General features: G+C 40.7%; 1 protein-coding gene across 5 annotated transcripts in view; it reads left to right on the forward strand.

The window, feature by feature from the left end:
- Positions 1-13,398, forward strand: part of atp2b1a (ATPase plasma membrane Ca2+ transporting 1a) — a 99,502-nt gene that overhangs the window by 39,129 nt on the left and 46,975 nt on the right. For all 5 annotated transcript variants that reach the window (XM_067999325.1, XM_067999326.1, XM_067999322.1 and 2 more), the window contains exons 3-5: positions 1,888-2,085; positions 4,320-4,577; positions 9,584-9,709. In XM_067999325.1, the coding sequence (XP_067855426.1) occupies positions 1,888-2,085; positions 4,320-4,577; positions 9,584-9,709 (582 nt within the window). The remainder of the gene's footprint in view (positions 1-1,887; positions 2,086-4,319; positions 4,578-9,583; positions 9,710-13,398) is intronic.

The following is a 13,398-nucleotide window of genomic DNA, read 5'->3' on the forward strand; positions in this document are numbered from 1 at the left end:
CTGGCCCAGTCTTATACAGGGAAGCAAGGCTTCCCTTAAAGGTTGCCCGAAGGAGGGAAATAGCTGAGCTGAAATTACTTGTATACTTCCTGGTTCAGCGAAGGAGCAGCGCTGACTTATTTATATACACTAATGAGTAGAAACTTAAGGTCTTAAACTTGCATTCACCATTTAAATATGAAACCTAAATTAAACCAATTATTAAGTTTAATCTAAAATGTGGTATGAATGTGCCTATGCCAGATTTTTTTCATTGAAATACTGTAGTTCCTGCCAGTTATGTTCCACCAGTCCTTTCTGCAACCACATAAATACAAGATAGAAACTAATAAATCCAACAGGGAATTCAGGAGAAACATTTCTACCCAAAGAGTGGGAAGAATGTTACCACCAGGAGTAGTTATGGCAAATAGCATAGATGCATTTAAACAGAAACTAGATAAGCTCATGAGGGGGAATGGAATAGGAGGATATACTGATAGGGTTAGATGAAGGAAGGAGGCTTGTGTGGAGCATAAGCCCAGCATAGACCAGTTGGGCCGAATGGCCTGTTTCTGTGCTGTAGACTTTGTAGCTCGATAGAACATGAAGCTGGAGTGTAAATTATTTACATTGGGGAACAAATAAACTCATCCACTTTGCAGTGACTCAGACTGTGTACCCCCTCATTTTTACTTAATTTAGCATTAAAAGATTTATTTTTTTAAGTACAGCAGTACCATTAAATTTAATGATTTGGCTATACTAAGATTGCTTTATATAAAAAGTTTTAAATACTAGAAATGCATGTTTAAAAAATGTCTATTTTCAGGTACTAATTCCCAAGTATTACATAGCCATTCCCCATTCTGTTCAATTTTCACATTAGAGTAGAATATGCTACACTCAAAGAAAATCAGTACTTTGGAACTCATCTTTGGCAAGGATAAAGGCCCTTTGATCTCTGCTACTGATCCTCAATATCCATGTTAGCAAGTTATTCCTTAGCTGGTTTGGTTTAGTGCTGTTTCTAGTTACCTATTGGCCATCCTATTCTCTGTCCTTTCTGTGGATGTTGTCACAATCATAACTACCATTTCTGCCCTATTGTATGGAAAATGGGTCAAATCCCAAGCCCAGACTGCACAATAATGCAGGTGCTGATGTCAGCAACAGGGTTTGTGGTTTTAGTTGCCTTCACAAAAGTAATACTGCTGTTATATAATGTGGGTGGCCTGATGCCAGAGAAAGTTGTCTAGAATCTCCTGAGGGCTAGGTAACTGAGTCTACTGTGCAGATAAAAGGGGGAAACCAGTCTCAGATCTGAAAAATTAAGATAGGTTACTGTTTTGGGTTTATACATGTTTAAATACAGATGCTTATTTATAATGCTTGTTTTACAGGATTTAGTGCCTTATCTGATTGTCATTAAGGTGTGCTTGAATCAGAGGTTTGTCTCTTGCTGTGCAGTTGCAGATTCTGCTCCAAGCATGGTTTCTCAATGCACACACTTATACAGATATATCTTTTATGCCAAATTTTAGTGGTCACTTTTAAGGGAGATAAAATCCATTAACTGTTTCCCTTCAGTTCATATCTTTCCCTTTGACTGTTTGCTACTTTAAACATTCTTGTGTAGAACAGTAAGTAAATTCTGAAAACCTATTCCAAATCATGAAGTAACCCCATATAGAACCTTGTGCTGCCATGTAGCATAACGTTTTTAAATGTATGAGTTGCACTGCAAGATCAGAATTTGACTATGCAGAGTGTCAGGAAAAACAGCTTTTGAATTTTTATAAAGTTGATTATTTTGGTGACAAATGAGGAATGTAGCTTTGAATTTAGTATGCTTGCTGCAATAGGTTGTATGAAACCACCAAAATTAAACTCTTTCTCTCCCCACAGGGTTATCTGGAAATCCTGCAGATCTTGACACAAGGCACCAAGTTTATGGAGGAAATTTTATACCTCCCAAAAAAGCAAAAACTTTTCTTCAGTTAGTATGGGAAGCACTACAAGATGTCACCTTAATTATTTTAGAAATTGCAGCCATAATATCACTAGGCCTTTCTTTCTATCAACCTCCAGGAGGAGAAAATAAAGGTACATATTTCTACTTCCATGTTAGTAACTGAAATGTTAATACTAAGGTCATTGTAGCTGCTCCAGAGGTGAAATGCCCACTGATCCCTTCCCTAAATTCTGCAGGTTCCAGAAGGATATGTTCAGACACAGTTTCTGGATAAGCTGAACTGTTCCAGTTCACCTCTATGTATTATACTTTGTGTTCCATGTGCTAAAACTTGAGTTTGAAAAATGCAGATCTTAAGTAATTGACAGTTATCAGTAAACCCCTCCCAACATCTTTGAGTACCCATATAGGTGATATTTTCAGTTCCAATATTGTGTTTTATAACTGCTTGTACAGAACTGGATTTGAGAAACTATCCCAATTACTATCAGCACTTTTGCAGTGAGTTCCATCACTAACAAAGTTTCTAAATTGCAAACTGGTTCTGTTGCACATAGTTTAGTTATGTAACACTGACTGAAAGCCATCCATTATCTAAAAGGGAATTTTTATCTTGTAATAAGCAAATCATGCTGAATATCTGTAGTGGCAAATATGTTGATACACTGGAGTCTTGATGCGTTGAGTCCAAGGGGGCAAGTAAAAGTTTCGGTTGTTGCAAGATTTCCTCCTGTTGAGGCTGCGTGCACTTGCTACCAATACATGTATTCCCTAACATGGCCCAATATCAGTGCTATGGCCTCCAACCGCAGTGTTCAATGAGTCATGGAGTTTAAGTGCTGAGATTTTGTTGTGGCTTGCAAGAGTGTTTTTAAGTTTGTCTTGTTGTCTGGCATTGGGCTCAGCAGTGTTGTGCATCTTTTTGAGCTACATAATGAAGTGAAAGGTAAAGCAAGTTAATTGACTGAGTTTTTGCACTGGTGGATTTGTGGCCAGATTATTGGGTTGTTATAACTGGTTCTTAAAAATCCTTGTATGTTCTGTTTCATGGTGTACTTATTTTTGGTTTGATGCATATGATCAGCAATTCGGATACCATAACTTGACATTTCAGTTTATGCTGGTTGGATAAAACTTTGATCGCTTGTAGTTTGGATTCCAAGGAGGGAGGGTCATTTATAAGATCCTGAAAGTTCTGTATTGAGGGTATAATTTAAGGTAATTTAAAGCCAAGAAATGAGGGTGTAATGGAGTTGGGATTGGCTTTAAGGTAGTGGGGGGATGGATAGTAAGGAGCCATTAATATCATTTTAACAGCTGGAGCATCTTTTCCAACTCACTCATTGTTTAAAATAAATGGGTGCAAAAGTTGCTATGGGATCTCCCATGGTGTTGCTCATTAGTGCTAGCCAAGATTGGAACCAGAATACTGGAAGCATGCTTGCCTGGACCAGCAATGGAATGAAGTCTTGAGGTAGGTTCCTGGGCAAGAAGTTGCATAATTGGGGTGCACAGGGAGCAGAGAGGGCTTCTAGAAAACAAATTAACTTTTATTAACATGGGCTTGCACATCTTGCTGTAAGGTTAGCACATTAGTTACTGAGGTCATGTGTAGATCTGAAGTAGCACACACTGAGGCCTGAGAAATATCAGGCCAAGTTCAACCCAGCAAACATGAAAGGATCACAACTCAAGCCCCTGAGGGTGGCTCAATGGGAGCCCAATTTTATGGGTAGTTTTACATTTTGCTTTTGTGAATTGAAGTTATGTTGGAAACCATAGTTTCAGTACTATATCCTTGGCATGGTGACTGAAATCTCAGTTTGATCTATTTCATTGGTTTCTCTTTGTTCGTTTATTGCTGTCCGCTGATTCTTTACTGATTTTCCTACCAGCTTGGTATTTTTCCTACTTTGTAATTAGAGACATGTTTAGTTAAAAATAATTTCTTGCAATTTTTTTATGAATGAGCCATTTGGACATAAAACTGATATACAGTTTGAATTATGTGATGCTATCAAGTGTGTCAAACACTTATCCTAGAGCTAGGCTGTCTGTGACCCAAATCTCTCTAGAAAAAGTTTGGAAGATTCATGTGGTTCCTCATTGAGCCACTTGCATGCAGCATTGACCTTGCCTACATTATTGATTAGTGTAGGTCACCTACCAGAGTTACACATACCATCAGTGTTGCTTTCTCTGTATTCGAAGTACCAGTCTCAAGTTTGTGGTGCAAATGCAGACAGACTAGTTGGATTTTTTTCATATTTTTGAAAGTGTCATATTAACATGCTCTGTGAGCTGATATACATATGCATGTGAGTCTGTGCTGTTCCTTATGCCCTCTAATTTGTTCTTTGCGCAGCGTGTGGTGCAGTTGTAGTCGGCTTTGAAGATGATGACGACTCACAAGCTGGTTGGATCGAAGGAGTAGCTATCCTTGTTTCAGTTATCTGTGTGGTACTAGTCACAGCTTTCAATGACTGGAGTAAAGAAAAACAATTTAGAGGTCTACAAAACCGAATTGAACAAGAGCAGAAGTTCACCGTGATTAGAGGTGGCCAGGTTATCCAGATTCCTGTGGCGGAATTGGTGGTTGGTGACATTGCACAAGTTAAATATGGTATTAAGATTTGTATTTTTATAACTTTTCTGTAAACTGTTACATACGCTTGAATTTAAATTGAAAAAGGTTTCATGACGTGTTTACTTGAATTATTTTATAGTATGTTACAGCAGAGGCTGCCATTTGGCCGATCATGCCCGTGGCGACTCTTTTTGAAAGAGCTATCCAATTAGTCCCATTCCCCTGCTCTTTGCCCATAGCCCTGTAAATTTCTTCCAGACAAGTATGTAACTAATTCCCTTTTTGAAAGTTACTATTGAATCTGCTTCCACCACTCTAAGAACACAACGTAAGAAATAGGAGCAGGTGTAGGCCATACAGCCCCTTCAGCCTGCTCCATTCAATCGAATCGAGGCTGAGCTTCGACCTCAACTCCACTTTCCTACCCGATCCCCATATCCCTTGATTCCCCTAGAGTCCAAAAATCTGTCCATCTCGGCTTTGAATATATTCAATGACTCCGTATCCATAGCCCTCTGGGGTAGAGAATTCCAAAGATTCACAACCCTCTGCGTGAAGAAATTCCTCCTCATCTCAGTCTTAATGGCTGACCCTGCATCCTGCGATTTATGCCCCCTAGTTCTGGACTCTCTAGCCGGGGGAACAATCTCTCAGCATCTACCCTGTCAATCCCTCTCAATGTTTCGATGAGATCACCTCTCATTCTTAACTAAAGTATAGGTCCATTCTACTCAACCGCTCATTGGACAACCCTCATCCCAGGAATTAATCTAGTGAACCTTTGTTGCACTAACTCTACGGCAAGTATATCCTTCCTTAGATAAGGAGACCAAAACTGTACGCAGCACTCCAGGTGAGGCCTCACTAATGCCCTGTACAAATGTAGTAAGACTTCCTTACTCTTGTACTCCAACCCCCTTGCAATAAAGGCCAACATGCCATTTGCCTTCCTACTTGCTTGCTGTACCTGCATTCCAACTTTGTTTCTTGTACGAGGACACCCAAGTCTCTTTGAACACCAACATTTAATAGTTTCTCACCATTTTAAAAATATTCAGTTTTTATTCTCCCTACCAAAGTGAATCACTTCACATTTTCCCCACTCATACTCCATCTGCCACCTTCTTGCCCAATCACTTAACCTGTCTTATATCCCTTTGCAGACTGTTCTCCTCACAGCTTACTTTCCCACCTAGCTTTGTATCGTCAGCAAACTTGGATACATTACACGCTTCCTTCACCTAAGTCATTAATATAGATTGTAAATAGCTGAGGCCAAAGCACTGATCCCTGCAGCACCCCACTAGTTACAGCCTGCCACCCTGTGACCCATTTATCCCTACTGTTTTGTCCTTTAACCAATCTTCTCCATGTTAATATTACCCCCAACCCCATGAGCCCTTACCTTGTGTAACAACCATTTATGTAGCACCTTATCCAATGCCTTTTGAAAATCCAAATATACTACATCCACTGGTTCTCCTTTATCTACCCTGCTAGTTACATCCTCAAAAAACCCTATAGATTTGTCAAACACTATTTCCCTTTCATAAAACCGTGTTGACTCTGCCTCATCATATTATGATGTTCTAAGTGTCCTGTTGCCATTTCCTTAATAATCTTGAAGTTTACTATCCTCCATGTTGTTTACTACATTTGAGTTTCATGTCATCTGCAAACTTTGAAATTATACCCTGTATACCCAAGTTAGGTCATTAATATATATCAAAAAAGCAATGGTCCTAATATCAACCTCTGGGGAACACCACTGTATACTTCCCTTCAGTCTGAAAAACAACTTCACTATTCTCTGCTTTCTGTCTTAACCAATTTTGTATCCATGCTGCCACTGTCTCTTTAATCCCATGGGTTTTAACTTTGCTTACAAGTCTATTATGTGGTACTTTATCAAATGCCTTTTGAAAGTCCATATACACATCAACTGCACTGCCCTCATTAAAGAACTCAATCAAGTTAGTCAAACACTTTTAATGCTTCAATGCTGACTTTCATTTATTAGCCTATACTTTTCCAAGTGCCAGTTAATTTTTTCACTGATTATTCTGTTTTCCCATCAGTGACATTGAGCTGTCTGGCCTGTAATTGCCAGGCTTATCACTTCCCCACCACCCCCCCCCTTCAAAAGGGGGTGTAACATTTGCAATCCTCCAGTCCTCTGGCACTGCCCCCATATGAAGATTGTGGCCAGAGCTTCTGAAATTTCCACCCTTACTTCCCTCTAACCCATCTGGACTTGGGTGTCTTTTCTACTTTAAGTACTGCCAACCTTTTTAAGTAGCTCCCCTTTATCTCTTTTAATCCTACCCAATATTGCTACTACCTCCTTTACTGATACATTGGCAGCAACCGCTTTACTGAAGACCGATGCAAAGTATTCATTTAGTTTCTCTGCCTCAAAGATCTGTTTTTGCCCCTTATTGGCCCCACCCTTTGACTACCCTTTTACTATTTAGGTTTATAAGACTTTTGGTTCCCTTTTATGTTAACTGCTAGTCTAGTCTCACTTTTAGATTTCCTCTGTACTTTCTGTATTTAGCTTGGCTCTCTATGAACCTTACTTTGTCATTTTTCTGTTTAATTTTAATCTCTATCTTGTCATCCAGGGAGCTCTAGCTTTCGATGTCCTTCCTTTCCCCCTTGTGGGAATGTGCCTACACTGTACCCGAACCATCTCCTTTTAAGACCTCCCATTGTTCAATTACTGTGTTGCCTACCAATTTTTGATTACAATCCACTAGGCCAAGATCCTTTTTAAACTCAAATTAGCCCTCCCAGTTAAGTATTTTTATGCTTGATTGTTCCTTTTCCATAACTATTCTAAACCTAATATTATGATCACTGTTCCCCCAAATGCTCCCCCACTGAAACATGCTCCATTTGTCCCACTTCATTCTGCAGAACTAGATCCAGCACTGTTTCTTTCCTCATTGGGCTAGAAAGACACTGATCAAAAGAGTTCTCATATACATTTCAGGAATTCCTCTCCCTCTTTGCCCATTACACTGTTACTATCCCAGTCTATATTAGCATGATTGAAGTCCCCCTGTTATCACTACACTATAGTTCTTGCATCGTTCTGTAATTTGTCTGCAAATGTTCTCCTCTACCTCATTCCCAGTATTTGGTGACCTATAATATCATCCAGTAGTGTAATAGCTCCTCTTCCTTAATTCTGACCCCTACTGCCACCTTCTCTTCCCTGCCCCCCCCCTCAATTCTTTCCTTCCCTACCTTTCCTGAATACCTTGTAGCCAGGAATATTAAGTACCCAATCCCACCCCCCCCCCCTTTGAGCCAGGTCTCTGTTATTGCCACTACTATATCATAGTCCCATGTGGTGACTTGTGGCTGCAGCTCACCGACCTTTATTTACCACACTGTGCATCTACACACATGCACTCCAACTCATCTTAGACTGCCTTGCATTTTTCTCCTATTTTTGCACTGTTCTTTACTGTAGTGCTATTTATCTCTCCCAGTCCTCTGCACCTTGTTTCTCCTTTTTATAATGTTTCATTCTGGAGTTTTGATTGTATTTTAAGGTTCTTCATTCACCCTCCACTTACAAATAGGACTATTGCTGCCATCGTATGGGAAGGGGTTGAGGAAAGAGAATAGGAGTTAGATTAGCAGGCAGTATAAACAAAGTGCTGTGAGCAGCAAATCAATGGTGCAGCTGTAGATCGGAGGTCAGATACAGGAGTAATTGCTGATAAAGACTGGTATAAATATGCATCAGTGGTCAAGTCACGTTCTGTCTTGTATGGCCAGACAGGATGACACACCTCTGGGCTTCACATAATCTCCAGCGTCAGTCACATGGGCTTGTACTTGGCGTTTGGCTTCTAGTTTAGCACTAGTGATACCAGAGCATCCAGATTGGTGCTTGTGTAACTTCATTTCCTCCCCATCAGCATAGCCTTTGGTACAGTCTCAAGCAGTTGTCTCTGCTCTAGAGTTGGGGTGGATCCAAGTGTGTCTGCTGTTAAATACCACCTACTTGTGGCCCATGGCACAGGAGGATTGTGTGTGGCACATGTTTGCATACAATGCCAGATTGCCAAGATAGTGGGGTCTGAACATCCTGGGGGTGAATTAGGACACTTCCGTCGTACAGACGACATTGTGGCCATGCAATTATTGCCACCCTTGTGCACTGCAACAAAACTGGAGAATTCATTATTCCAGGGAGCCAGGAGTGTCCAGTGTGAACAGGCGGCACTGTTCAGGTTTCAGAAGGATTTCTAGTCACCTGGCTGTCCCTGCCTCATTGGAGCTACTATAAAAATTCCAAAAGCCTAGAAAAGCTGAGTTTTTTTTGGTCTGGCCACTTTACAATCTCCCAAAAGCATGGGCGATATGATTGTCGACTGCCAACTCAACACCTTCATTCTGGAAGAATGTTCATGATGGTCATTCTTCAGAACAGTGTGGACATCTGTTAGCCACAGTTCATCTGAAGGTTATATATTTTCATGTCTGGATCAGGTGCTCACAGGATGCACCTTGGATAGCTGCAGATGGTAAGCACTGTGGCACCAACAGTGTAGATCCTTCAAACCCCATTGCTACTGTTGCACATTAGGTTTAAACCTAATGTGTATGTGGAGATTGGATAAATGAACATCTTGGATCATCTACCTTGGGTGTAGTCATCGTTCTTTGAAAAAAGTTCAACGTTTGCTTACAAAAGCTCCTCCCTGACCCACCCTTCAGACTTGCAGCTAGTTTACAGTTTTATTTGGTTTTTGTGTTCTGGGGACTGTTGACTATAGCAAAAACTGGTTCTGAATGGGGCCTTAACTACACATTGCGGGGGAGGGATCATTTGACTACGCCAATATTTTTTTTAAAACAATGCTGTTGGAAGTGATTTTCCTCCGTGGGGTGACAGCAAATCTTATTTGTTGAGGTTATCTTTCAAAGAATGAGGACGATACAATAAATAATGGAACTATTTTAACTTTGCTTCATGGCAGATGGCCAAGTGATATAGAAGTTTGTGGCTTTCTGGTTTTTAGGTGATCTCCTACCTGCTGATGGTGTGCTTATTCATGGAAATGATCTAAAGGTTGATGAAAGCTCAATGACTGGGGAGTCTGACCATGTGAAGAAGGGCCTAGACAGAGACCCACTGCTGTTGTCAGGTAAGATATAGCACTGATTAGGGGTGGGGGGGGAAATCAACTCTAGTATGGTAGGCCATAAATTCATTGTCCAGTCTGTAATGTGGAATTAATTATAGTATACACAGCACAAACAGGCCATTCGGCCCAACAGGTCTATGCCAGTGTTTATATGCCACACGAGACTCTTCCCACCGTATTCATCTAACCCTATCAGCATAGCCTTCCATCCATCTTTTTTTCCCCCCACAAAGTGCATCTGTGCTATTCGCCTCAACCACTCCCATGTGGTTGCAGGTTCCACATTCTAACCACTCTCCGGATAAAGTTTCTGCTGAATTCCTTATTGGAGTGCGACTGTAGCTTATCGGGCTGGATGTGGCTGAGATCCATTCTCACTATCAGTCAACAGAACTTCTTTCTGAAGGAAAGGAGAAGGCTAGTAGAGATTGTGACTGTGGAGCAAAGTACTGCCTTGGTGGTTGGGGGGGGGAAAGCAGTGTACCTAGGGAGTGATGGGCACTAATAATCAGAGTATGGTGTCATAGCTTTGACAAACTTTGCTCCACCCAGGTAAGGTTGGGAATTAGTGCTGGCTCTAAAATTTTTATGATAGAGAAAGCAAAAAGCTGGCATGGTTAAAGAAACAGTTACAGCATCAAATAGATAAGATTATTGAAGGTAGTCAGACTGAGTCTCTGGATTTGGTTGAGAAATAAGTGCTCAGACATTATTGTGTATTTTATAGACTGCCAAATAGTAAGGAATAGAGAATGAGAAGCTTGCAGAAGTAACAGGGTTGTAATAATGGCTAAAATGCATTCATGACTGCTTTCAGTACTTTACAGTTCTAACAAGGAAAGATGCAGCACTGAACCTGGGTAATGGGCTTGGACTGGTGATGATTAGTGATTTGTAATGTAATGAGTTTCATGGTCAGGATAGATTAAGGGTGTGGGGGGGAGGTGGGAAGTGAAGATAGTGTTGGATTGGAAAAGGGCAAATTTTAGAGGTATGAAAGTGGAACTAGTCAGGATCTGTTGGATGGAAATGTTGGCAGATAAATCAGAAGACCAGTGATGTGGAAATGTATTAAAATGAGTATAATCTAAAACCACTCCAACCAGGAGCCTTGAGGCCAGAGTTCCATGCATGACTGAGTTTAGGTCAAAATTGAAGTGCAAGAAGGAGCATTGTGAAATTAAAGCTAGTAAAGAATATCTGGAGAAATACAAAGTGCAGAAAAGATGCAAAAAAGATTAGAAGGGCTAAGAGTATTAAAAACAACTGACCGCCAACATAAAAGCTAATGGGGGCGCTATTGGAAGATTGCAGAATATTGTGACATTGTAAGGATGTTCATTTCTTCAGACATATTCTGGGCTTTTAAGGTGTATATGTATTGGTATTTGTTTGCTAAATGTGATCACTTGTTTCAAAACTATAATTTTCCACTGCCTCTAGTTATGACAGTGCCCATAGATGGGTACAATTTTGTCAAACTTCCTGCTTTTAAGTGCATTGCCCATCTCAATATTGGTTAAATGGCTATTCCCTTTCACAGAGGCACTTTTCTCAACACATGCTCCCAGTTCAGAGGTACTTTTCTTCCCCTCTCCCTCTGCATCCCCTCTCGCCTGTTAACAGAAACACCCCTTGTTGCACCAGTTCACGGAGGGTTACTTTTGATTTGCTGTTCCTGCCCCCCTGCTGCTTCTTTTCCACGAGTTCCCAACTCTGCTGCAGGTTGTGGGCAGAAATTCTCAATCTTGTAATACTGCTGCAAGAATTCCTGCCAGCAGCTTGCAGCAGAGTTGGATCCCCAGCCACAGCTGAAGAAAGGTGTGAATTACTGAAGCAAGGGGTGAATCGGGGAGAGGACGAAGACTGTTTTTGGGAGACAGGTAGCAAAAGCAAGAGCTCCAATGTTGCAGTGGTCTTGGTAACAGCGAAGACTTTATCAGAGCTACCATCAAAAGGAAGCACAGTCAAAACTTGTGGAGTCACTTAAGGGATGAAGGCAATCTTCCTTTAGAGAATAAAGGGAAGGCAGAGGTACTTCACTATAAAGAGCAGGGTGAAGGTAGGACTGCTGAAGTACCAGAAGAAGGGAGGAATACTTTTTGCATTAAAAGGAACCTCGTGAGGGTAAATGGGACTTATTGTGGTCACCCCAGGATCCAATGATCTACACGATACAGAGGCAGTTTAGTGATGAAATAGCAGAGATACTAATTTTCCAAAATTCCTTAAACAGGAATTTTTCCAAAGGACTGGAAGGTGACGAACATTCCACCCCTGTTCAAAAAAAGGAGAAAGGGATAAGCCAGGTAATTATAGACCAGTTAGCCTCATCAATAGTAAGAAAACGTAATAAGGGATAACATTATTGAACACTTACAAAGGTATGGGCTAATCAGAGGCAGCCAATACAGATTTGTAAAGGACAGTCATGCTTACAAATATAATCAAATTCCACAAGAAAATTGTATTTGGACTTTCAAAAAAATGTTTATGGTGCCACATGAAGATTAAGGCCTATGGTAGAATCATAGAATGATACGGCACAGATGGTGGCCATATGGCCCATTGTACCTGTTAGCTCTTTGAAAAAGCTATCCAATTAGGCTCACTCCTTCATTCTTTCCCCATAGCCCTGCAAATTTTTTCCCTTCAAGTATTTATCCAATTCCCTTTTGAAAGTTACTTTTGAATGTGCTTCCACCACCCTTTCAGGCAGTGCATTCCAGATCATAACTGTGTAAAAAATGTTTCCTCATGTTGCCTCTGGTTCTTTTGCCAATCACCTTAAATCTTTGTCCTCTGGTTACTGACCCTTCTGCCACTGGAAACTGTTTCTCCTTATTTACTATATCAAAACCCCTCATGATTTTGAGCACTGTCAAATCTCCCCTTAACCTTCTCTGCTCTGAGAAAAACTCCAGTTTCTCTAGTCTCTCCACATAACTGATGTCTTTCATCCCTGGTCCCATTCTAGTAAATCTCCTCTCAGACCGTGACATCTTTCCTAAAGTGTGCTGGAATTAGACAAACTACTCCAGCTGGGGCCTAACCAGTGTCTTATAAAGGTTTAGCATAACTTTGCTTTTCTACACTGCCTCCATTTATAAAGCCAAGGAACCTGTATGCCTTAACAGCCTTCTCAATGTGTCCTTCCACCTTCAAAGATTTGTGTACACACCCCCAGGTCTCTGTTCCTGTACCCCCTTCAAAATTGTACAGTTTAGTTTATATTGCCTCCTTTCTTCCTACCAAAATGTAACACTTCACACTTGTGTTAAATTTCATCTGCCATGTGTCTGCCCATTTCACCAGTCTGTCCTCCTGAAGTTTACTGTCTTCCTCACTGTTTGACATTTTTGAGTTTTGTGTTATCTGCAAACTTTAAAATTATGCCCTGTATACCCAAGTCCAGGTCATTAATGTCAAAGAGCAGTGGTCCTAACACTGACCCCTGGGGAACACAATTATAATTCCCTCCAGTGTGAAAAACAACTGTTCACTATGCTTGGTCCCCTAGCCAATTTCATATCCATGCAGCCACTGCCCCATTAACCTCATGGACTTCAAATTTTGCTAACAAGTCTATTATGTGGTTTATCAAATGCCTTTTGAAAGTCCATATACACTGCATCAAACTATCCTCATCAACCTTCTGTTACTTCATCAAAGAACTCAATCAAGTTAGT

This window comes from Heptranchias perlo, chromosome 18 (genome assembly GCF_035084215.1).
Source record: "Heptranchias perlo isolate sHepPer1 chromosome 18, sHepPer1.hap1, whole genome shotgun sequence".
In the NCBI taxonomy this organism is placed as follows: Eukaryota; Metazoa; Chordata; class Chondrichthyes; order Hexanchiformes; family Hexanchidae; genus Heptranchias; species Heptranchias perlo.